General features: G+C 40.5%; 1 protein-coding gene across 2 annotated transcripts in view; it reads left to right on the plus strand.

Annotated features, from left to right (window-relative positions):
* Positions 1–295: 295 nt before the first annotated feature.
* Positions 296–27,266, plus strand: part of UPB1 (beta-ureidopropionase 1) — a 42,985-nt gene continuing 16,014 nt past the window's right edge. For both annotated transcript variants that reach the window (XR_014444544.1, XM_083148114.1), the window contains exons 1-3: positions 296–495; positions 828–999; positions 5,477–5,564. Coding sequence is in view for 1 of the 2 variants with exons in the window: in XM_083148114.1 (XP_083004240.1) it covers positions 395–495; positions 828–999; positions 5,477–5,564 (361 nt within the window). In the remaining variant the exon portion in view is untranslated. The remainder of the gene's footprint in view (positions 496–827; positions 1,000–5,476; positions 5,565–27,266) is intronic.

Below are 27,266 nucleotides of genomic sequence, written 5' to 3' on the forward strand. Positions count from 1 at the left end.
TCCAAAATGGCAGAGTTTGCTGAAGAGGTCTAATCCATTCCGAGGTCCTGACTGTTCCGGTTTTTACCCGATCGGATCCCCTAACTATGCACATTCTGTCACTGTTGTATACAGATAGCAGGTGTACTAGGATGCTGCACAGTCACTAGCCTAGCATATTACCTGTTACAGAATCACTAAGGTATTTCACTGTAATATAAAACTGCAATTTACTACCAAAAAGAAAATACCAAGTTCTGTGTGCTCACTTCATGCCTCCTCCCCTATTCATTCCAGAGTGGGCAGTCTTGCTTGTCACTTCACTCACACACCCCCACTCAGTTACACAGATATTCTGGTCTCTCTCGGCACTGGTGGGATCAGAGGTAGTTACAGGCCACCTGCTGTCTCCAGCATGTCTGCAAAGTTGGAGTCCTTGGAGGGGTTAATGGAGAAACATATCCCGACAGAGGACCTACAAGAGGTCTGGAGGGTCCTCTATGGGAGGAAACTTAGGTGAGATAGAGTTACTTTTTGTTCCAACAAGTACACTATGTGAGCAGTCCCATGTACTATCATGATGAACATACTTTATATTTTATATAAAACTCAATTTGAGCCATGTAATCTTGCGCGTCATACATGCCAAAGACATGATTGGCTACAGTGTTGTGATTGAATCACTACTGGCTACTTTATGGTGGCACCCAAGAATGTTAAGAAATGTAACTTTTACTACAGTGGGCAGTTGATGGAGCTCTTACAGTAAATAGTTGAACCCACAGACCTTTATTATTAGGGAAGATCAGATGTAACCCTTGTGTCACTGTCTCTTGTATGTGCCCTAGGAGTCTAGCTCTCCCCAGCTGTGCTCTCAATGCTGCCTCTCAGGGAGACTTTGAGTTAAAGGGATACATATTTGAAGCTGCTTCAGAGCAACTGAGAAGTCCTCGGACAGTCCGAGTGGGATTAATCCAGAATAAAATCCAGTTACCAACTACTAGTCCAGTGAGCGAACAGGTATGTTACTCGCCTACGTGAATGTAGGCAACTGCTGTGCTGGGACTGTAGTGTGTGTGTGTGTGTGTGTGTGTGTGTGTGTGTGTGTGTGTGTGTGTGTGTGGTGTTCCAGCAGGGAGGGGGTTTGTCATTGAGTAAAGTCCAATGTTCACTGTATTGCTGAGTGAAAAGCTGGAATGTGTATGAGAGCTGCTTGTCAGCAAAGTACAAGGATCATTGGGGTTAAATCAGACCTGATCGCAGGACAAATTTGTTCTCAAAATGGGCAAAACCATGTGCACTGCAGGTGGGGCAGATGTAACATGTGCAGATATATTTAGATTTTTTTTGTTTGTTTGTTTCTGTGCAGGGTAAATCTTGGCTGCTTTATTTACACTGCAATTTAGATTTCAGTTTGAACACACCCAAATATAAAGCCCTGTACACGAGGGGATATTAGCCAGTATCGCTGGCTACATGATAGCTGAGAGACCATATCACCCGGGTCTTTGTCCTGATGAAGCTCTGTTTGCGAAGTGTACACTGACCTAACCCTCAGTGTGTGACTCCCTCTTCCCCTCCCCACTTATACTGCATTTTGATTGTGTCCAGTCTGAATTTTCAGACCGAGTGAACGCCAGTCTCCACTGGGCTCACTCCTTGTCTCAAGCCGCGGCGTGAGACGTCTGCGCCACAGTTTGCTGTTTCACAGAGCGGGTGATAAGTCGGACGGCGCTGTATTTGTCACGCCGCCGCTCACCACAGTCTCTGTGCATTAGCCGCTACCTTGTACTTTTTGAGAGCAGGCGATAAGACGGACGGTGCTGTACATGACACGCTGCCACCCGCCTAGCTCACTGTGCATTAGCTCCCACCTTACCCTCTAGAGCAGGCAATAATGCGCTGTTTCTGTCACGCCGCCGTCTGCCTTAGCTCTTGAAGGGTCAGTGACCAGTGTGTCATCTCTAAACCCCCGGCTAACACAGGGCGCCAGAGGAGTGGCAGTCCTCATTGGCTACCGCACGCTGGGGAGATCAGCAGTACCCATCTGTATGGTGACTGCTCAGACACTGGTGCGCTTTGTGGAAGGGCTACTATAACCCCCCAATTAATACTATATTATCTGGGATTTTATTGTTTATTGGTTACACAGTTTCCAAGCCATAGTGCTTAAAGTAGCAGGCATTACCAGATATCTGGACACCATCCCAAATCTGACAGGTTACACAGTGGAGTGTGTAGCACTCCTACAACATTAGCATTTATTGCCTGTCGGCACTGTTCAAAATTATTAAAATAAAGTTACACCGTCTGCAACCCTTGAAGGGGACCACAGGGGAATTGGGCCACACTGAGTGAGGATAAATTCGCTTATCCTTTTTAATACACTGTCCGTGTTTTATGTTTCACTGTATGTCTATTTCGCCTCTTTGTCTTTTAATAAAAGCAAAACAGAACACTGTGCGATATGGTCACTGAGCCAAACAATAATAAGCCATACTCGTTCAGTGACTACTGTGCAAGTGGCTTTACCCATTGTGAGAACAAATTTGCCCTGCGATCAAATCTGAATTAGACCCATTGTCATACTCCAAATTCACACAAATCCTAAAAATGCCATCCAGATGGAGATATCAAATACTAAATAATTTTAACATTAAAAGCACATAATATAATATTTTTTATAACCACTACATTATTATGAGAGCACTACCAACTTTACTTCTTGTATTGATTCCTATAGACAAAGTGAGCACCATAGTTGAATTTGGGGGTACTTGTGGAGAATCACGGCTCCCACGACCTGCATCGTATGCAGAGCGTATGCTAAAAATCGCATCGCATCGCATCACATGTGGCATACGATGGCATACGATGCGATGTGATGTTTTACCGATTTTTTACTATTTTTGCTCAATAATCGTATGCCATCGCATAACATCGTATGCCATATGTAGTGGCATACGATGCGATACGATGTTTTACCGATTTTTGAGCAAAAATGGTCAAAAATCGGTAAAACATCGAATGGCATCGTATGCCATATGTAGTGGCATACGATGCGATACGATGTTTTACCGATTTTTGAGCAAAAATTGTCAAAAATCGGTAAAACATCGAATGGCATCGTATGCCATATGTAGTGGCATACGATGTCATACGATGCAATACGATGTTTTACCGATTTTTGAGCATTTTAGCTCAAAAATCGGATGCGATCGCATCGGATGCCATACGATGGCATGCGATGCGATGGCACCCGATTTTGGACTGAAATGCATCAGAATGCATTGAAATGTGTATTAAAGTAGTGAAATGCCCCCAAATGCCATTTTTCATAGTGCACCACCCCCACTATCAACGTCAACCCGAAGCGTGGCGAGCGCAGCGGTACGCGTCCTACGACCTTTTCATACCCCCACTATCCACGTCGGCGTGGAGTTGAGAATAGAATAGTGTGGCGAGCGCAGCGAGCCACCGAGCCCGAAGCGTGGCGAGCGCACGCGGATACCTTCACAGCTATACATGTCTCCTCGCAGGCTTTACAGGTATCCGCGGGGCTCGCTGCGCTCGCCACGCTTCGGGCTCGGTGGCTCGCTGCGCTCGCCACACTATTCTATTCTCAACTCCACGCCGACGTGGATAGTGGGGGTATGAAAAGGTCGTAGGACGTACCGCCACCCCTCGCGGGCTCGCTCGCCACGCTTCGGGTTGACGTTGATAGTGGGGGTGGTGCACTATGAAAAATGGCATTTGGGGGCATTTCACTACTTTAATACACATTTCAATGCATTCTGATGCATTTCAGTGCAAAATCGGGTGCCATCGCATCGCATCGGATGCCATCGTATGGTATCCGATGCGATCGCATACGATTTTTGAGCTAAAATGCTCAAAAATCGGTAAAACATCGTATCGCATCGATGGCATACGATGCTATGCGATGTTTTACCGATTTTTCACCATTTTTGATCAAAAATCGGTAAAACATCGTATCGCATCGTATGACATCGTATGCCACTACATATGGCATACGATGTTATGCGATGTTTTACCGATTTTTGACCCATTTTGGCTCAAAAATCGGTAAAACATCGTATCGCATCGTATGACATCGTATGCCACTACATATGGCATACGATGCCATGCGATGGCATACGAGTTTTGAGCAAAAATGCTCAAAAATCGGTAAAACATCGCATCGTATGCCATCGTATGCCACTACATATGGCATACGATGCCATACGATGGGAGCCGTGATACTCCACAAGTACCAATTTGGGTGTGGATCATTTGATCGTCAGTTAATTGGCCAACCCTATATGGCAAGCACATGGTCAATGGGGTTAATTGGTCGACATGGGAATGGTTGCTATAACTGGTCAGCACAGGGTTTCTTGTTATTTTGTATGTTAAAGTAAAACGAAAATGGGTGGAAGCGTGTACTTTAGCAAAATCGCTTCACAATCTTAGTTAAGGTTAATGGTATATATAAAAAAAATTGTTGACCATTGTCATTTTGACCTTTTGAAAATGTTAACTTTTTTTTTATCACTGATCGGCCTAAAAGTGCCCATACACGTTACAATTATTGTATCCAATATTGGATACAATATTGCATCTCGGTTTTGCGATAAGATGAGATTTAGTACAAAAAGGATGTGCTGCACATACTTTGGGAGCAAATGGTTGATTGTACTTTGTTCCCAGACATTACCAGATTTTCATCCAACCAGAAAGAAAATCTTAGTGTTGTTTCCAGTTTTTTTCTAAGGACATCGATATGTCTATCCCAAGCATGCATAAATTGTTCTACTGTCAAGTATTTTTTTTTCTCAGATTTCCCATGAACCTGCCTCCCTCCAGTCTCAGTGCATGTCCTCTTGTTCTAAAACTTCTCTTCTTGAAGTATGTTTCTGTCCTGTACCTTGGTAAAACCCTTTGTTTATTTGAAAGTTTCTACCATTTCCCCCTTTTCCCTTCTCTGCTCAAATCTATGCATGTTAACATCATTTAGTCTTTACAGGTAAGTCTTGTAAGTTTTATTTGCCCTTCTAATGTATTTATATCCTACTGGAGATATGGCCTCCAGAACTGGACAAAGTATTCCAGTAAGGCTGTACCAATGACCTATAAAGTGGCATTATTACTTTTATTTTTCTTGCTACTGATTCCTCCCTATGCAACCAAGCATCTGATTTACCGCATCTCATTGCTTTGTTACATTGCTTCCCTGCCCTTGTCACTCAATATAGTGACTCCTAAATCTCTCTCCTTCTCCTTTCCATTATTATAGTACCCGTAAAATATTATATTTATCCTTTGGGATTTTGACACCCAAGTGCATGATTTTGCTTTCGACCTACCATACGGTTGCCATTGAATTCTGTGATGGTTCTTATCTGCCGTCAAATTCTATGTTTCTATATAACTCTACAACAATGGTGGAATTAAACAGAGCAATGTTACACCATGTGTGCCATACTTCTACCAACAGGTCAGTGCCCTTCACAAGCGCATCGCTGAGATTGTGGACGTAGCAGCCATGTGTGATGTGAAAATTGTCTGTTTCCAGGAGACATGGAGTAAGTAATTTGGTGATTGTACATTTTCTAAAGGCAAGTGCCTACCCACATATATATTTTGCATGCATTCGTAGTGCACACTCCCAGGTTTCCCAGAATTGTCACACACATCTGACTGCATCAGAGGTGGAATTTGATTATGATGGGTCATTTTCACAGAAAGTAGGTAAAGGTCATTGGCTTTGTGCAGTGTGGGTTATATTTTAATCAGCCTTTAAGGTTGTCAACCTCTCTGACATTCACATTTCTGGTAACCAGGATGTGGAAGTACAGGAGAAAAAATTATATTGCAGGTGATGGAATCTTGTTGGTCCACAAGTGAAAGGTACTTCCTCCAGTCCCTCAGAATGATGCGAGATCTTATAGTGATAGTTTTCATAAGGAACCAAAAGAGGATAAACACAAATAACTATGGTATCTTATTGGACAAAGAAAGAAAGGGGACTGCTCAGAGGGGAACGCACTAAAAAAATAGAGTCATAAAAAATAACTTTTAATACATCATAATTAATAATCCCACAATTAGCTTGAATGGGAGTGCAGCGAAAAATGAGAGTTTAAAATATTAGACGTACACACACATACACACAATGTGCACAGAAAGACAGAAAATAAGTGCTTTAAAAAATGACACTTGAATCCTGACCAAAAATTATGCTCACAGAATAATAGCCAAAGATGTGGTATTATTGATCCAGGAAAAATGTAGCCCTATTTAATAATTGTTTATTCTCCAATTGACAACTTATAAATTTCAGATTTCAACTCAACCTTTTTGTAGGAGCACTGCCACCTTCTGGCAAAACAATGACAAATTATGAATGGTTCAGGGACCTTTCTCACTAAGGACCTCTGATACACTATCCTATTGCACCTATTGCACCATCTAGTGGTGATTTTAGGGATATTATTTCAACTTTTGTCTGATGCAGAGGATTTTCATAAAATTTTATTGGCAGCCCAGAGGGGCATGATTATAGCATGGTAGTTATGGTTGAACAATTTGAAAAAAGAGGAGAAAAAAACCCTAAAGAAATAAGAACATAAACTGTTGAGGGCTTTCCTAACATCAAGGTTAAAGTGCTCAAGAGGATATAATAGGCTGAAAATCGGAGTTATAATTATCTCCTTGGAATTTTTATTATTCAGCAACTAGGCACATTTATAGGGCATCTGCTACCTACTTCATCCAAGGTGTGAATAATTTGACACCTGGATGGTCTGATAGCGCCCTTAATAAACCAACATCATTTTAACATACATTTATCAGGCTAGTAAGCATATTTGGACAGGTTTAACCCGACACTAGTGTTTCGCTTTCTAGTTCAGCTTTTTCAAGGCCAACCTGGGTGTCCCAGCTGAACGCTATTTATTAATATCACCCCACCAATGGAAAGTGTGGATTGCCATCATGTGAATGTATGGGCCAATCGCCGCTACGTATTGGCGCCAAGAAGCCTCCCCCTCCGTCCGACGTGTGTGTCACATCAGCTGTAAGCGTCAATTACTATGAGTGTTTTGTTTACATCACGTGGTCGGCGTCCCGCCCCACGTGACCAGCGTCTCGCGTCAGTCGATCCGCGCGACATGTACCTCCAATGTAATTTGGCTTCCTAGTTGTGCGTCATTGCGCACATGATCCTTCATTAACCAATCCTAGAGTTCTAAATAACAATCCCGGAAGTGTCTGCATGAATTAGGCACGAAGCCCCAACCCTGTAGTGAGCATAGTATATAACCCATGCTTTGTTTGTATGTTTTAAATCTATTTGCGTTAATGTGCGGAATTGCATCTTAGCTCTACATCATAGGGTAATCACAGACATCACTTGGAGGCTTAGATGGTGTTGAATTATCAAAGGACAATATTGTATTAGAATAAAAACGGAAGTCAGTGCATGAATTAGGCACGGAGCCCCAAACCCTGTAGTGAGCGTCACATATAACTAGTGATTTATTTAGATGTTTTAAAACCTCTTTATGTTGATGTACGATATTCTATCTTGACTTTACACTTGTTTAGTAGTCCCCAGTATATCTTGATAGCTTTAGTAATATTGTCTTATCAGGGGACAATACTATATTGGCTATGAGGTATATATGTAATCCATTTTTTCTGTTATGGATCTGAACAAAGGTGGCAATAAAGATATTAAGAGTGAAAAATAACAGTGATAGAGATCAGATTAGATATTTCTGATCTGATGGTCACCGCATAGTGATAATGGTGATAGGGAGACGGTGAGTTCGTGGTTAATAATAACCTAATTGGTGGTGAATTAGTGAGTTCTGTACCAAAATTGGTGATGTCTGTGAATTGTGTATCTACTAATAAAACTGAGTAAAAAGTGATTAAAGGTTATCAACAACCGATATTAATTGATGTTTGATCGAATAGATAGGTGTGTTCAATTAAGTGTATAAAATACTGTATTCTGGAAGTGATATTGAAGAAATGAGGAAATCCTAAAATTAAGGTGATGGGGGAAGGGAGTCTGGTGATGAAAATCAAACCACAAAACGTGATAAATATGCAACATAAAAAATGGTAAAAACTGTGTGCCAGGAAGGGAGAGTAAAGATGAATAATTAAAGTAAAAAAGGAAATTATTATAAACCTAATATAATAGTGCGGTGGCCTGAAAGGTTTATTTATGTATACAGAATAGCTTCATTTGCCAACATAAGATGGTGATTTGATCCTAATAAATTAAATCTGGATTAACGGTATCTAGTCAACCATACCGTTATATTGATCATAAATTTTATGATGATCCAAAACTTGTTTGACTACAGCGGAGGGACCCATGCATGATAAGAGGGAGAGAGTCAAATAGCAAATTTCTCTTAAAGTGGGTGATAGAAGTATTTTCCATTATCTTCCCCATCCTTTCCCAATGTGTAGAGAATAAATAATAATTAATGAATAAAGACGAATTGTTTTTTATATTATTTTTTTTATCTGGTGATGAATCTTAGTAACATTCATTTCACTTTTCTCTTTTTTCACTATTTTCTCTCTTTCCTATCTTTTTTCTCTCTTTTTTTTCTTTTTTCTTGTAGGTGCTTTGATAACTCAAGGGCTCCCCGGAGGGACTGGTAAGTATATTGGTGAACTATAATCATTTTAACAAAGGAAATAAATATTAATGATGCGGAGCCAAATCTGTAAGGAGGACATGGTACCATAATATTTGAAGAGTGTGATGGTAACTATATATTCCCCATTTCCCCAAGGAGGTTGGGGTGTTGTAATCGTGTATTGGTTTTTAAGTTTTATGATCAAACTCTTCCCATATTTGGGAGATGACACAAACATGGCGGAAGGAGAGAGGATAGGGGGGGTTTATGGTGTTGTCATATATGTCTCAAAGGTTTCTCATCACAGAAAAGAGGTGTAACTGTTCTCCTCATTCAATCCCTTGGGGAAGAGGCTGTCCAAAAGAAAAATCATCTTCGTTTCGAATTGTAGAAGTTGTCTATCCAAATCTCCGCCTCGTATGCCCAGTTTAATATGTCTCATTCCAAATGCTCGGAGACCGTTGGGATCCCCATTGTGCTCTCGAGCACAATGGGGATCCCAACGGTCTCCGAGCATTTGGAATGAGACATATTAAACTGGGCATACGAGGCGGAGATTTGGATAGACAACTTCTACAATTCGAAACGAAGATGATTTTTCTTTTGGACAGCCTCTTCCCCAAGGGATTGAATGAGGCGAACAGTTACACCTCTTTTCTGTGATGAGAAACCTTTGAGACATATATGACAACACCATAAACCCCCCCTATCCTCTCTCCTTCCGCCATGTTTGTGTCATCTCCCAAATATGGGAAGAGTTTGATCATAAAACTTAAAAACCAATACACGATTACAACACCCCAACCTCCTTGGGGAAATGGGGAATATATAGTTACCATCACACTCTTCAAATATTATGGTACCATGTCCTCCTTACAGATTTGGCTCCGCATCATTAATATTTATTTCCTTTGTTAAAATGATTATAGTTCACCAATATACTTACCAGTCCCTCCGGGGAGCCCTTGAGTTATCAAAGCACCTACAAGAAAAAAGAAAAAAGAGAGAAAAAAGATAGGAAAGAGAGAAAATAGTGAAAAAAGAGAAAAGTGAAATGAATGTTACTAAGATTCATCACCAGATAAAGAAAATAATATAAAAAACAATTTGTCTTTATTCATTAATTATTATTTATTCTCTACACATTGGGAAAGGATGGGGAAGATAATGGAAAATACTTCTATCACCCACTTTAAGAGAAATTTGCTATTTGACTCTCTCCCTCTTATCATGCATGGGTCCCTCCGCTGTAGTCAAACAAGTTTTGGATCATCATAAAATTTATGATCAATATAACGGTATGGTTGACTAGATACCGTTAATCCAGATTTAATTTATTAGGATCAAATCACCATCTTATGTTGGCAAATGAAGCTATTCTGTATACATAAATAAACCTTTCAGGCCACCGCACTATTATATTAGGTTTATAATAATTTCCTTTTTTACTTTAATTATTCATCTTTACTCTCCCTTCCTGGCACACAGTTTTTACCATTTTTTATGTTGCATATTTATCACGTTTTGTGGTTTGATTTTCATCACCAGACTCCCTTCCCCCATCACCTTAATTTTAGGATTTCCTCATTTCTTCAATATCACTTCCAGAATACAGTATTTTATACACTTAATTGAACACACCTATCTATTCGATCAAACATCAATTAATATCGGTTGTTGATAACCTTTAATCACTTTTTACTCAGTTTTATTAGTAGATACACAATTCACAGACATCACCAATTTTGGTACAGAACTCACTAATTCACCACCAATTAGGTTATTATTAACCACGAACTCACCGTCTCCCTATCACCATTATCACTATGCGGTGACCATCAGATCAGAAATATCTAATCTGATCTCTATCACTGTTATTTTTCACTCTTAATATCTTTATTGCCACCTTTGTTCAGATCCATAACAGAAAAAATGGATTACATATATACCTCATAGCCAATATAGTATTGTCCCCTGATAAGACAATATTACTAAAGCTATCAAGATATACTGGGGACTACTAAACAAGTGTAAAGTCAAGATAGAATATCGTACATCAACATAAAGAGGTTTTAAAACATCTAAATAAATCACTAGTTATATGTGACGCTCACTACAGGGTTTGGGGCTCCGTGCCTAATTCATGCACTGACTTCCGTTTTTATTCTAATACAATATTGTCCTTTGATAATTCAACACCATCTAAGCCTCCAAGTGATGTCTGTGATTACCCTATGATGTAGAGCTAAGATGCAATTCCGCACATTAACGCAAATAGATTTAAAACATACAAACAAAGCATGGGTTATATACTATGCTCACTACAGGGTTGGGGCTTCGTGCCTAATTCATGCAGACACTTCCGGGATTGTTATTTAGAACTCTAGGATTGGTTAATGAAGGATCATGTGCGCAATGACGCACAACTAGGAAGCCAAATTACATTGGAGGTACATGTCGCGCGGATCGACTGACGCGAGACGCTGGTCACGTGGGGCGGGACGCCGACCACGTGATGTAAACAAAACACTCATAGTAATTGACGCTTACAGCTGATGTGACACACACGTCGGACGGAGGGGGAGGCTTCTTGGCGCCAATACGTAGCGGCGATTGGCCCATACATTCACATGATGGCAATCCACACTTTCCATTGGTGGGGTGATATTAATAAATAGCGTTCAGCTGGGACACCCAGGTTGGCCTTGAAAAAGCTGAACTAGAAAGCGAAACACTAGTGTCGGGTTAAACCTGTCCAAATATGCTTACTAGCCTGATAAATGTATGTTAAAATGATGTTGGTTTATTAAGGGCGCTATCAGACCATCCAGGTGTCAAATTATTCACACCTTGGATGAAGTAGGTAGCAGATGCCCTATACATGTGCCTAGTTGCTGAATAATAAAAATTCCAAGGAGATAATTATAACTCCGATTTTCAGCCTATTATATTCTCTTGAGCACTTTAACCTTGATGTTAGGAAAGCCCTCAACAGTTTATGTTCTCATTTCTTTAGGGTTTTTTTCTCCTCTTTTTTCAAATTGTTCAACCATAACTACCATGCTATAATCATGCCCCTCTGGGCTGCCAATAAAATTTTATGAAAATCCTCTGCATCAGACAAAAGTTGAAATAATATCCCTAAAATCACCACTAGATGGTGCAATAGGATAGTGTATCAGAGGTCCTTAGTGAGAAAGGTCCCTGAACCATTCATAATTTGTCATTGTTTTGCCAGAAGGTGGCAGTGCTGCTACAAAAAGGTTGAGTTGAAATCTGAAATTTATAAGTTGTCAATTGGAGAATAAACAATTATTAAATAGGGCTACATTTTTCCTGGATCAATAATACCACATCTTTGGCTATTATTCTGTGAGCATAATTTTTGGTCAGGATTCAAGTGTCATTTTTTAAAGCACTTATTTTCTGTCTTTCTGTGCACATTGTGTGTATGTGTGTGTACGTCTAATATTTTAAACTCTCATTTTTCGCTGCACTCCCATTCAAGCTAATTGTGGGATTAATAATTATGATGTATTAAAAGTTATTTTTTATGACTCTATTTTTTTAGTGCGTTCCCCTCTGAGCAGTCCCCTTTCTTTCTTTGTCCAATATGCTACATGCTTGACTGCCGGGAACAGCACCCCCTCTAGTCTATTTAAGAAAATTTGGGGTTCTTTCTTTATAAAAAATATCTTCAATTCTGGTGTGCAGGAGCGCAATAGGCTTCCCAGTGGAGCCACCACATGCTACAATTGTTCTCTGTTAGACTCAGTTTCTCGCACTCCTAGCACCCACGAGAATTATACTCTCTTAAATATTCCCTTGAAATCCTAAAATCTGCATAAGAACAACCTCTGTGTCTCAGTACCAATATCAATCAGGTACTATAACCCTACCATGTCTCAATTTAGTCTCACTAGAGACTTGGCAGAGAGAAGAGATAAATTAAAGAATGATATTGATTCTTTATTTTCAAACAATAAAGACATAACGGACACCTCTTTAGGAGGATGGTCTGACGATCTGTTCGCCCTTAAAACAGCTCTTATGAGGCAGAGCAAGACCTCCTGGAATAGGAGTACCTTTGATAGTTACCTTAAAAACCACCTTATACCCAGGGGTCTCAGACCCAAAGTGTTCCCTGCTTTTGAATTAGCCAACGGAGACCTGAAAAAAGAATGGGAGATGGTACTATCTAATTGTTCAAAAGAATTGATAAAGATCCTCATGAAACATGATGATTTAGTATTGTCACAACTGAATCAAGAGATTACCCAATTAGGGGAAAAGCTTAAAAATTTTGAAAGTAATGAGGCCTTTCTGAAAAGATATGATAAATATCGTAAGGAAATTGAGACTTTCGAGCAAGAAATTATTGAAAGAAAACGGAGGAAATTTCAGAGGGATAAGACTGATTATTCCCTGAACCAAGTGTTTAGGTGGAATACCAAACCACGCCAAGTCAGAGGTAACACCAGCACACTGAACTTCAGCAGCTCAGAAATTGAAACATCAGACGGGGACATATCAGACAATCAATCTTCCCAGTGGGATCACAGGAGGATTTTTTTAGGTCAAAATCAAATCAGACAAGACCATGGAGAAAGATCAGGAGGGGGAAGAGGAGGTCGAAGACGCAAAAGAGAGGCCTTAGACTGGAAAGGGGAACCGAGGGAGAGAAGGAGGTACCAGAATTAGATAAAGCAACAGAAACAACAAGGGAGGAGGAGGTAGACTCTTTACGTATTATCAATCTTACGGATAGAATACTTACTCAAGACCAGGAAACTATCCTGAGTAAGGGTCTCTCCTTTTCCCCTGCATCAGACTTCGATCGCTTTGAAGTCGAAAAGGATCTTCAACTATTTACGCGAAAAATTTTACTAAGAAAATTCTTCTGTAAAAAATCCATCTTAGGGGCCAATGGCGGAACACAAGCCAATGACCCAGTCTCCCTTGATGCAGAAGACCATATAGCTGTACAAATTCTGGAAGACCTCGAAAATGAAATCGAACAAGAGATACCTCTCACCTCAACCCCAAACAACAACAGGATAAAAAAGAAATCCACCTTTTTTCCTGACAGTCAAATATGTCCAGCTGTACAGATCTATCAAGAAATGGTATCCCGAGACCTGGATGACCTCATGAGGAGGAAGAAGGGTTTAAGAGATAATATCAGCAAACAGGAAAGGTTGGCACTGTCTGAGATAGCCAAATGGGATGATGTAATTGTAAAAGCATCAGATAAAGGAGGCAACATAGTCCTTTGGCCCAGACCCATGTATTTGGAAGAACTAGACAACCATGTGAATGATACCACCTGCTATAAACGACTGATCTTTAATCCAAGTAACCTTTTCACCTCTCAGTATAACAAGATCGTTCAAACGGCCTACTCTAATAATATTATTTCAAAAAATGACTCCGAATTCCTCAAAATGGAGAAACCCAAGACCCCCACCCTGTATTTACTCCCCAAAATACACAAAAACGATAAGAAACCTCCGGGAAGACCGATTCTGTCAGGTATGGGGAGCCTGACAGAAAAGGCTAGCATTTATGTTGACCAACATCTCAGAGAACACGTACTTGCATTACCGTCTTATGTCAAAGACACGACAGACTTGTTGAATAGACTGCAGAACATCTCAGTCAACCCCGGAGTTTGGCTGGTCTCCTGTGATGTAGAGAGCCTGTACACCAGCATCAATCATGAGCTGGGTGTACAGGCGGCTCGATACTTTCTCAATATGGGAACCCGTTCTGATTTTAATGAATTCATCTTGGAGCTGCTGAACTTCATACTCACCCGTAATTTCTTTGTGTGCCAAGAATCCCACTACCTCCAGGTTAGAGGGACGGCAATGGGGACTGCATGTGCCCCCACCTATGCCAACCTCTACCTGGGGTGGTGGGAGAAGGAAGTGGTTTTTCAAGAGGCTATGGAAAAATACACCGAAAACATCCTTATGTACTTCAGGTACATAGATGATGTCCTCTTCCTATGGGAGGGTGATTTGGGACACCTGAAGGAATTCCTAGCCATCCTTAACAACAATCAACTAAACCTCAAGTTGACATCAGAAATGAATCAAAGAGAGATCAGCTTCTTAGATCTAAAAATTCGGATCAATGAGGAAGGTGTTATCTCTACTGATCTTTACCGTAAAAAAACCGCTACCAACAGCATCCTCCACTCTGAAAGTTCTCACCTACCCTCGACTATTAGAGCTATCCCCAAAGGGGAACTAATGAGGATCAAACGAAACGTCTCTGACCCAGAAACATTCCAAATGCGAGAAAGAGAACTGCAAGACCGTTTTAGAAGAAGAGGTTACAGCAAGCGATTAATTAAAAAGGCAACTAAACAAGTTGAGACCTTTTCCCGCAAAACTCTTCTAAAACCAAGAAAGAAAAATAACTCGGACTCCATTCGATTCATTGGAACCTTCAATGTGCATTGGAAGGAGATCAATTATATTCTCCAAAAACACTGGGATGTGTTAAAAGTGGACAAAGATCTTGACACTATCTTACCATCCAGGGTACAAACATGCTGGAGAAGATCACGCAATATCAAAGATCACCTGGTCCAAAGCCATCTATCTAAGATATGTGAATCCAGACCCAACAGAAAAGGCTCCAAGAGCTGTGGCCACTGTAAGGCTTGTAAGTATATGATTTCCAAAGAAGATTTTGTGGATAAAAACTCAAAAATTTTGAAAATTCAAAGCCTTATAACTTGTACCACTGTGGGCACTGTATACCATCTAGAGTGCCCATGTGGGAAGATTTACATAGGCAAAACATCTAGGCCCCTCAAGACCCGCATTTTGGAGCATGTAGGCAGTATAAGAAATGCCCGTACGGATTCCCAAAAATTTAAGAACCTTACCTCTGTGGCCAGGCACTTCCTACGAGAGCACAATGGGGATCCCAACGGTCTCCGAGCATTTGGAATGAGACATATTAAACTGGGCATACGAGGCGGAGATTTGGATAGACAACTTCTACAATTCGAAACGAAGATGATTTTTCTTTTGGACAGCCTCTTCCCCAAGGGATTGAATGAGGCGAACAGTTACACCTCTTTTCTGTGATGAGAAACCTTTGAGACATATATGACAACACCATAAACCCCCCCTATCCTCTCTCCTTCCGCCATGTTTGTGTCATCTCCCAAATATGGGAAGAGTTTGATCATAAAACTTAAAAACCAATACACGATTACAACACCCCAACCTCCTTGGGGAAATGGGGAATATATAGTTACCATCACACTCTTCAAATATTATGGTACCATGTCCTCCTTACAGATTTGGCTCCGCATCATTAATATTTATTTCCTTTGTTAAAATGATTATAGTTCACCAATATACTTACCAGTCCCTCCGGGGAGCCCTTGAGTTATCAAAGCACCTACAAGAAAAAAGAAAAAAGAGAGAAAAAAGAGAGAAAAAAGATAGGAAAGAGAGAAAATAGTGAAAAAAGAGAAAAGTGAAATGAATGTTACTAAGATTCATCACCAGATAAAGAAAATAATATAAAAAACAATTTGTCTTTATTCATTAATTATTATTTATTCTCTACACATTGGGAAAGGATGGGGAAGATAATGGAAAATACTTCTATCACCCACTTTAAGAGAAATTTGCTATTTGACTCTCTCCCTCTTATCATGCATGGGTACCTCCGCTGTAGTCAAACAAGTTTTGGATCATCATAAAATTTATGATCAATATAACGGTATGGTTGACTAGATACCGTTAATCCAGATTTAATTTATTAGGATCAAATCACCATCTTATGTTGGCAAATGAAGCTATTCTGTATACATAAATAAACCTTTCAGGCCACCGCACTATTATATTAGGTTTTATAATAATTTCCTTTTTTACTTTAATTATTCATCTTTACTCTCCCTTCCTGGCACACAGTTTTTACCATTTTTTATGTTGCATATTTATCACGTTTTGTGGTTTGATTTTCATCACCAGACTCCCTTCCCCCATCACCTTAATTTTAGGATTTCCTCATTTCTTCAATATCACTTCCAGAATACAGTATTTTATACACTTAATTGAACACACCTATCTATTCGATCAAACATCAATTAATATCGGTTGTTGATAACCTTTAATCACTTTTTACTCAGTTTTATTAGTAGATACACAATTCACAGACATCACCAATTTTGGTACAGAACTCACTAATTCACCACCAATTAGGTTATTATTAACCACGAACTCACCGTCTCCCTATCACCATTATCACTATGCGGTGACCATCAGATCAGAAATATCTAATCTGATCTCTATCACTGTTATTTTTCACTCTTAATATCTTTATTGCCACCTTTGTTCAGATCCATAACAGAAAAAATGGATTACATATATACCTCATAGCCAATATAGTATTGTCCCCTGATAAGACAATATTACTAAAGCTATCAAGATATACTGGGGACTACTAAACAAGTGTAAAGTCAAGATAGAATATCGTACATCAACATAAAGAGGTTTTAAAACATCTAAATAAATCACTAGTTATATGTGACGCTCACTACAGGGTTTGGGGCTCCGTGCCTAATTCATGCACTGACTTCCGTTTTTATTCTAATACAATATTGTCCTTTGATAATTCAACACCATCTAAGCCTCCAAGTGATGTCTGTGATTACCCTATGATGTAGAGCTAAGATGCAATTCCGCACATTAACGCAAATAGATTTAAAACATACAAACAAAGCATGGGTTATATACTATGCTCACTACAGGGTTGGGGCTTCGTGCCTAATTCATGCAGACACTTCCGGGATTGTTATTTAGAACTCTAGGATTGGTTAATGAAGGATCATGTGCGCAATGACGCACAACTAGGAAGCCAAATTACATTGGAGGTACATGTCGCGCGGATCGACTGACGCGAGACGCTGGTCACGTGGGGCGGGACGCCGACCACGTGATGTAAACAAAACACTCATAGTAATTGACGCTTACAGCTGATGTGACACACACGTCGGACGGAGGGGGAGGCTTCTTGGCGCCAATACGTAGCGGCGATTGGCCCATACATTCACATGATGGCAATCCACACTTTCCATTGGTGGGGTGATATTAATAAATAGCGTTCAGCTGGGACACCCAGGTTGGCCTTGAAAAAGCTGAACTAGAAAGCGAAACACTAGTGTCGGGTTAAACCTGTCCAAATATGCTTACTAGCCTGATAAATGTATGTTAAAATGATGTTGGTTTATTAAGGGCGCTATCAGACCATCCAGGTGTCAAATTATTCACACCTTGGATGAAGTAGGTAGCAGATGCCCTATAAATGTGCCTAGTTGCTGAATAATAAAAATTCCAAGGAGATAATTATAACTCCGATTTTCAGCCTATTATATCCTCTTGAGCACTTTAACCTTGATGTTAGGAAAGCCCTCAACAGTTTATGTTCTCATTTCTTTAGGGTTTTTTTCTCCTCTTTTTTCAAATTGTTCAACCATAACTACCATGCTATAATCATGCCCCTCTGGGCTGCCAATAAAATTTTATGAAAATCCTCTGCATCAGACAAAAGTTGAAATAATATCCCTAAAATCACCACTAGATGGTGCAATAGGATAGTGTATCAGAGGTCCTTAGTGAGAAAGGTCCCTGAACCATTCATAATTTGTCATTGTTTTGCCAGAAGGTGGCAGTGCTGCTACAAAAAGGTTGAGTTGAAATCTGAAATTTATAAGTTGTCAATTGGAGAATAAACAATTATTAAATAGGGCTACATTTTTCCTGGATCAATAATACCACATCTTTGGCTATTATTCTGTGAGCATAATTTTTGGTCAGGATTCAAGTGTCATTTTTTAAAGCACTTATTTTCTGTCTTTCTGTGCACATTGTGTGTATGTGTGTGTACGTCTAATATTTTAAACTCTCATTTTTCGCTGCACTCCCATTCAAGCTAATTGTGGGATTAATAATTATGATGTATTAAAAGTTATTTTTTATGACTCTATTTTTTTAGTGCGTTCCCCTCTGAGCAGTCCCCTTTCTTTCTTTGTCCAATATGCTACATGCTTGACTGCCGGGAACAGCACCCCCTCTAGTCTATTTAAGAAAATTTGGGGTTCTTTCTTTATAAAAAATATCTTCAATTCTGGTGTGCAGGAGCGCAATAGGCTTCCCAGTGGAGCCACCACATGCTACAATTGTTCTCTGTTAGACTCAGTTTCTCGCACTCCTAGCACCCACGAGAATTATACTCTCTTAAATATTCCCTTGAAATCCTAAAATCTGCATAAGAACAACCTCTGTGTCTCAGTACCAATATCAATCAGGTACTATAACCCTACCATGTCTCAATTTAGTCTCACTAGAGACTTGGCAGAGAGAAGAGATAAATTAAAGAATGATATTGATTCTTTATTTTCAAACAATAAAGACATAACGGACACCTCTTTAGGAGGATGGTCTGACGATCTGTTCGCCCTTAAAACAGCTCTTATGAGGCAGAGCAAGACCTCCTGGAATAGGAGTACCTTTGATAGTTACCTTAAAAACCACCTTATACCCAGGGGTCTCAGACCCAAAGTGTTCCCTGCTTTTGAATTAGCCAACGGAGACCTGAAAAAAGAATGGGAGATGGTACTATCTAATTGTTCAAAAGAATTGATAAAGATCCTCATGAAACATGATGATTTAGTATTGTCACAACTGAATCAAGAGATTACCCAATTAGGGGAAAAGCTTAAAAATTTTGAAAGTAATGAGGCCTTTCTGAAAAGATATGATAAATATCGTAAGGAAATTGAGACTTTCGAGCAAGAAATGGTACTCTTTACCTAGAACGGCGCCCGTCGCGGGCATCGCGGGTACATTTATGCCTGACCGCGACGCGACCGACGCGATGCCCGCGATTTTCCCATTGAAAACCATGTTAAACCTGAAAAATCGCGTCGGTCGCGTCGCGGCCGGCCATAAACGTACCCGCGATGCCCGCGACGCGATGCTCCCGATTTCCCATAGGAAGCAATGTTAAAAGCCGCGATGGACCCGATTTTAGTGTTAAATGCCTCAATCCACCCGATTTGGCCATAGGAATCAATGTTAAATGGGCTACAGAGCCCATTAACCCTTAAATGTCCCCCCAAATTTTTAACGCCACCCCACGATCAACGCCAACCCGAAGCGTGGCGAGCGCAGCGAGCCCGCGAGGGGCGGCGGTACGCGTCCTCCGACCTTTTCATGCCCTACTATCCACGTCGGCGTGGTGTGAGAATAGAATAGTGTGGCGAGCGCAGCGAGCCACCGAGCCCGAAGCGTGGCGAGCGCAGCGAGCCCCGCGAGGGGACGCGGATACCTTCACAGGTAAGCGCGTCCCCTCGCGGGCTTCACAGGTGTCCGTGGCCACGCGGACACCTGTGAAGCCCGCGAGGGGACGCGTATAACTGTGAAGGTATCCGCGTCCCCTCGCGGGGCTCGCTGCGCTCGCCACGCTTCGGGCTCGGTGGCTCGCTGCGCTCGCCACACTATTCTATTCTCAACTCCACGCCGACGTGGATAGTAGGGCATGAAAAGGTCGTAGGACGCGTACCGCCGCCCCTCGCGGGCTCGCTGCGCTCGCCACGCTTCGGGTTGGCGTGGATCGTGGGGTGGCGTACAAAAATTGGGGGGACATTTAAGGGTTAATTGGGGCTATTTGGGCTCTGTAGCCCATTTAACATTGATTCCTATGGGAAAATCGCGGGCATTGAGGCATTTAACGCTAAAATCGCGGTCAATCAGGCTTTTTAACATTGTTCTCTATGGGAAAATCGCGGTAATCGCGGGTACCCGATTTTGATGTACCCGCGATTTACCCGCGATTTACCCGCGATGCCGCGATTACCGCGATTTTACCCGCGATGCCCGCGATTTCAATCGTGGGCGCCGTTCTAGGTAAAGAGTACCCAAGAAATTATTGAAAGAAAACGGAGGAAATTTCAGAGGGATAAGACTGATTATTCCCTGAACCAAGTGTTTAGGTGGAATACCAAACCACGCCAAGTCAGAGGTAACACCAGCACACTGAACTTCAGCAGCTCAGAAATTGAAACATCAGACGGGGACATATCAGACAATCAATCTTCCCAGTGGGATCACAGGAGGATTTTTTTAGGTCAAAATCAAATCAGACAAGACCATGGAGAAAGATCAGGAGGGGGAAGAGGAGGTCGAAGACGCAAAAGAGAGGCCTTAGACTGGAAAGGGGAACCGAGGGAGAGAAGGAGGTACCAGAATTAGATAAAGCAACAGAAACAACAAGGGAGGAGGAGGTAGACTCTTTACGTATTATCAATCTTACGGATAGAATACTTACTCAAGACCAGGAAACTATCCTGAGTAAGGGTCTCTCCTTTTCCCCTGCATCAGACTTCGATCGCTTTGAAGTCGAAAAGGATCTTCAACTATTTACGCGAAAAATTTTACTAAGAAAATTCTTCTGTAAAAAATCCATCTTAGGGGCCAATGGCGGAACACAAGCCAATGACCCAGTCTCCCTTGATGCAGAAGACCATATAGCTGTACAAATTCTGGAAGACCTCGAAAATGAAATCGAACAAGAGATACCTCTCACCTCAACCCCAAACAACAACAGGATAAAAAAGAAATCCACCTTTTTTCCTGACAGTCAAATATGTCCAGCTGTACAGATCTATCAAGAAATGGTATCCCGAGACCTGGATGACCTCATGAGGAGGAAGAAGGGTTTAAGAGATAATATCAGCAAACAGGAAAGGTTGGCACTGTCTGAGATAGCCAAATGGGATGATGTAATTGTAAAAGCATCAGATAAAGGAGGCAACATAGTCCTTTGGCCCAGACCCATGTATTTGGAAGAACTAGACAACCATGTGAATGATACCACCTGCTATAAACGACTGATCTTTAATCCAAGTAACCTTTTCACCTCTCAGTATAACAAGATCGTTCAAACGGCCTACTCTAATAATATTATTTCAAAAAATGACTCCGAATTCCTCAAAATGGAGAAACCCAAGACCCCCACCCTGTATTTACTCCCCAAAATACACAAAAACGATAAGAAACCTCCGGGAAGACCGATTCTGTCAGGTATGGGGAGCCTGACAGAAAAGGCTAGCATTTATGTTGACCAACATCTCAGAGAACACGTACTTGCATTACCGTCTTATGTCAAAGACACGACAGACGTGTTGAATAGACTGCAGAACATCTCAGTCAACCCCGGAGTTTGGCTGGTCTCCTGTGATGTAGAGAGCCTGTACACCAGCATCAATCATGAGCTGGGTGTACAGGCGGCTCGATACTTTCTCAATATGGGAACCCGTTCTGATTTTAATGAATTCATCTTGGAGCTGCTGAACTTCATACTCACCCGTAATTTCTTTGTGTGCCAAGAATCCCACTACCTCCAGGTTAGAGGGACGGCAATGGGGACTGCATGTGCCCCCACCTATGCCAACCTCTACCTGGGGTGGTGGGAGAAGGAAGTGGTTTTTCAAGAGGCTATGGAAAAATACACCGAAAACATCCTTATGTACTTCAGGTACATAGATGATGTCCTCTTCCTATGGGAGGGTGATTTGGGACACCTGAAGGAATTCCTAGCCATCCTTAACAACAATCAACTAAACCTCAAGTTGACATCAGAAATGAATCAAAGAGAGATCAGCTTCTTAGATCTAAAAATTCGGATCAATGAGGAAGGTGTTATCTCTACTGATCTTTACCGTAAAAAAACCGCTACCAACAGCATCCTCCACTCTGAAAGTTCTCACCTACCCTCGACTATTAGAGCTATCCCCAAAGGGGAACTAATGAGGATCAAACGAAACGTCTCTGACCCAGAAACATTCCAAATGCGAGAAAGAGAACTGCAAGACCGTTTTAGAAGAAGAGGTTACAGCAAGCGATTAATTAAAAAGGCAACTAAACAAGTTGAGACCTTTTCCCGCAAAACTCTTCTAAAACCAAGAAAGAAAAATAACTCGGACTCCATTCGATTCATTGGAACCTTCAATGTGCATTGGAAGGAGATCAATTATATTCTCCAAAAACACTGGGATGTGTTAAAAGTGGACAAAGATCTTGACACTATCTTACCATCCAGGGTACAAACATGCTGGAGAAGATCACGCAATATCAAAGATCACCTGGTCCAAAGCCATCTATCTAAGATATGTGAATCCAGACCCAACAGAAAAGGCTCCAAGAGCTGTGGCCACTGTAAGGCTTGTAAGTATATGATTTCCAAAGAAGATTTTGTGGATAAAAACTCAAAAATTTTGAAAATTCAAAGCCTTATAACTTGTACCACTGTGGGCACTGTATACCATCTAGAGTGCCCATGTGGGAAGATTTACATAGGCAAAACATCTAGGCCCCTCAAGACCCGCATTTTGGAGCATGTAGGCAGTATAAGAAATGCCCGTACGGATTCCCAAAAATTTAAGAACCTTACCTCTGTGGCCAGGCACTTCCTACGAGAGCACAATGGGGATCCCAACGGTCTCCGAGCATTTGGAATGAGACATATTAAACTGGGCATACGAGGCGGAGATTTGGATAGACAACTTCTACAATTCGAAACGAAGATGATTTTTCTTTTGGACAGCCTCTTCCCCAAGGGATTGAATGAGGCGAACAGTTACACCTCTTTTCTGTGATGAGAAACCTTTGAGACATATATGACAACACCATAAACCCCCCCTATCCTCTCTCCTTCCGCCATGTTTGTGTCATCTCCCAAATATGGGAAGAGTTTGATCATAAAACTTAAAAACCAATACACGATTACAACACCCCAACCTCCTTGGGGAAATGGGGAATATATAGTTACCATCACACTCTTCAAATATTATGGTACCATGTCCTCCTTACAGATTTGGCTCCGCATCATTAATATTTATTTCCTTTGTTAAAATGATTATAGTTCACCAATATACTTACCAGTCCCTCCGGGGAGCCCTTGAGTTATCAAAGCACCTACAAGAAAAAAGAAAAAAGAGAGAAAAAAGAGAGAAAAAAGATAGGAAAGAGAGAAAATAGTGAAAAAAGAGAAAAGTGAAATGAATGTTACTAAGATTCATCACCAGATAAAGAAAATAATATAAAAAACAATTTGTCTTTATTCATTAATTATTATTTATTCTCTACACATTGGGAAAGGATGGGGAAGATAATGGAAAATACTTCTATCACCCACTTTAAGAGAAATTTGCTATTTGACTCTCTCCCTCTTATCATGCATGGGTACCTCCGCTGTAGTCAAACAAGTTTTGGATCATCATAAAATTTATGATCAATATAACGGTATGGTTGACTAGATACCGTTAATCCAGATTTAATTTATTAGGATCAAATCACCATCTTATGTTGGCAAATGAAGCTATTCTGTATACATAAATAAACCTTTCAGGCCACCGCACTATTATATTAGGTTTTATAATAATTTCCTTTTTTACTTTAATTATTCATCTTTACTCTCCCTTCCTGGCACACAGTTTTTACCATTTTTTATGTTGCATATTTATCACGTTTTGTGGTTTGATTTTCATCACCAGACTCCCTTCCCCCATCACCTTAATTTTAGGATTTCCTCATTTCTTCAATATCACTTCCAGAATACAGTATTTTATACACTTAATTGAACACACCTATCTATTCGATCAAACATCAATTAATATCGGTTGTTGATAACCTTTAATCACTTTTTACTCAGTTTTATTAGTAGATACACAATTCACAGACATCACCAATTTTGGTACAGAACTCACTAATTCACCACCAATTAGGTTATTATTAACCACGAACTCACCGTCTCCCTATCACCATTATCACTATGCGGTGACCATCAGATCAGAAATATCTAATCTGATCTCTATCACTGTTATTTTTCACTCTTAATATCTTTATTGCCACCTTTGTTCAGATCCATAACAGAAAAAATGGATTACATATATACCTCATAGCCAATATAGTATTGTCCCCTGATAAGACAATATTACTAAAGCTATCAAGATATACTGGGGACTACTAAACAAGTGTAAAGTCAAGATAGAATATCGTACATCAACATAAAGAGGTTTTAAAACATCTAAATAAATCACTAGTTATATGTGACGCTCACTACAGGGTTTGGGGCTCCGTGCCTAATTCATGCACTGACTTCCGTTTTTATTCTAATACAATATTGTCCTTTGATAATTCAACACCATCTAAGCCTCCAAGTGATGTCTGTGATTACCCTATGATGTAGAGCTAAGATGCAATTCCGCACATTAACGCAAATAGATTTAAAACATACAAACAAAGCATGGGTTATATACTATGCTCACTACAGGGTTGGGGCTTCGTGCCTAATTCATGCAGACACTTCCGGGATTGTTATTTAGAACTCTAGGATTGGTTAATGAAGGATCATGTGCGCAATGACGCACAACTAGGAAGCCAAATTACATTGGAGGTACATGTCGCGCGGATCGACTGACGCGAGACGCTGGTCACGTGGGGCGGGACGCCGACCACGTGATGTAAACAAAACACTCATAGTAATTGACGCTTACAGCTGATGTGACACACACGTCGGACGGAGGGGGAGGCTTCTTGGCGCCAATACGTAGCGGCGATTGGCCCATACATTCACATGATGGCAATCCACACTTTCCATTGGTGGGGTGATATTAATAAATAGCGTTCAGCTGGGACACCCAGGTTGGCCTTGAAAAAGCTGAACTAGAAAGCGAAACACTAGTGTCGGGTTAAACCTGTCCAAATATGCTTACTAGCCTGATAAATGTATGTTAAAATGATGTTGGTTTATTAAGGGCGCTATCAGACCATCCAGGTGTCAAATTATTCACACCTTGGATGAAGTAGGTAGCAGATGCCCTATAAATGTGCCTAGTTGCTGAATAATAAAAATTCCAAGGAGATAATTATAACTCCGATTTTCAGCCTATTATATCCTCTTGAGCACTTTAACCTTGATGTTAGGAAAGCCCTCAACAGTTTATGTTCTCATTTCTTTAGGGTTTTTTTCTCCTCTTTTTTCAAATTGTTCAACCATAACTACCATGCTATAATCATGCCCCTCTGGGCTGCCAATAAAATTTTATGAAAATCCTCTGCATCAGACAAAAGTTGAAATAATATCCCTAAAATCACCACTAGATGGTGCAATAGGATAGTGTATCAGAGGTCCTTAGTGAGAAAGGTCCCTGAACCATTCATAATTTGTCATTGTTTTGCCAGAAGGTGGCAGTGCTGCTACAAAAAGGTTGAGTTGAAATCTGAAATTTATAAGTTGTCAATTGGAGAATAAACAATTATTAAATAGGGCTACATTTTTCCTGGATCAATAATACCACATCTTTGGCTATTATTCTGTGAGCATAATTTTTGGTCAGGATTCAAGTGTCATTTTTTAAAGCACTTATTTTCTGTCTTTCTGTGCACATTGTGTGTATGTGTGTGTACGTCTAATATTTTAAACTCTCATTTTTCGCTGCACTCCCATTCAAGCTAATTGTGGGATTAATAATTATGATGTATTAAAAGTTATTTTTTATGACTCTATTTTTTTAGTGCGTTCCCCTCTGAGCAGTCCCCTTTCTTTCTTTGTCCAATATGCTACATGCTTGACTGCCGGGAACAGCACCCCCTCTAGTCTATTTAAGAAAATTTGGGGTTCTTTCTTTATAAAAAATATCTTCAATTCTGGTGTGCAGGAGCGCAATAGGCTTCCCAGTGGAGCCACCACATGCTACAATTGTTCTCTGTTAGACTCAGTTTCTCGCACTCCTAGCACCCACGAGAATTATACTCTCTTAAATATTCCCTTGAAATCCTAAAATCTGCATAAGAACAACCTCTGTGTCTCAGTACCAATATCAATCAGGTACTATAACCCTACCATGTCTCAATTTAGTCTCACTAGAGACTTGGCAGAGAGAAGAGATAAATTAAAGAATGATATTGATTCTTTATTTTCAAACAATAAAGACATAACGGACACCTCTTTAGGAGGATGGTCTGACGATCTGTTCGCCCTTAAAACAGCTCTTATGAGGCAGAGCAAGACCTCCTGGAATAGGAGTACCTTTGATAGTTACCTTAAAAACCACCTTATACCCAGGGGTCTCAGACCCAAAGTGTTCCCTGCTTTTGAATTAGCCAACGGAGACCTGAAAAAAGAATGGGAGATGGTACTATCTAATTGTTCAAAAGAATTGATAAAGATCCTCATGAAACATGATGATTTAGTATTGTCACAACTGAATCAAGAGATTACCCAATTAGGGGAAAAGCTTAAAAATTTTGAAAGTAATGAGGCCTTTCTGAAAAGATATGATAAATATCGTAAGGAAATTGAGACTTTTGAGCAAGAAATTATTGAAAGAAAACGGAGGAAATTTCAGAGGGATAAGACTGATTATTCCCTGAACCAAGTGTTTAGGTGGAATACCAAACCACGCCAAGTCAGAGGTAACACCAGCACACTGAACTTCAGCAGCTCAGAAATTGAAACATCAGACGGGGACATATCAGACAATCAATCTTCCCAGTGGGATCACAGGAGGATTTTTTTAGGTCAAAA

This window comes from Crinia signifera, chromosome 1 (assembly GCF_055691185.1).
Source record: "Crinia signifera chromosome 1, ASM5569118v1, whole genome shotgun sequence".
Taxonomy (NCBI): domain Eukaryota; kingdom Metazoa; phylum Chordata; class Amphibia; order Anura; family Myobatrachidae; genus Crinia; species Crinia signifera.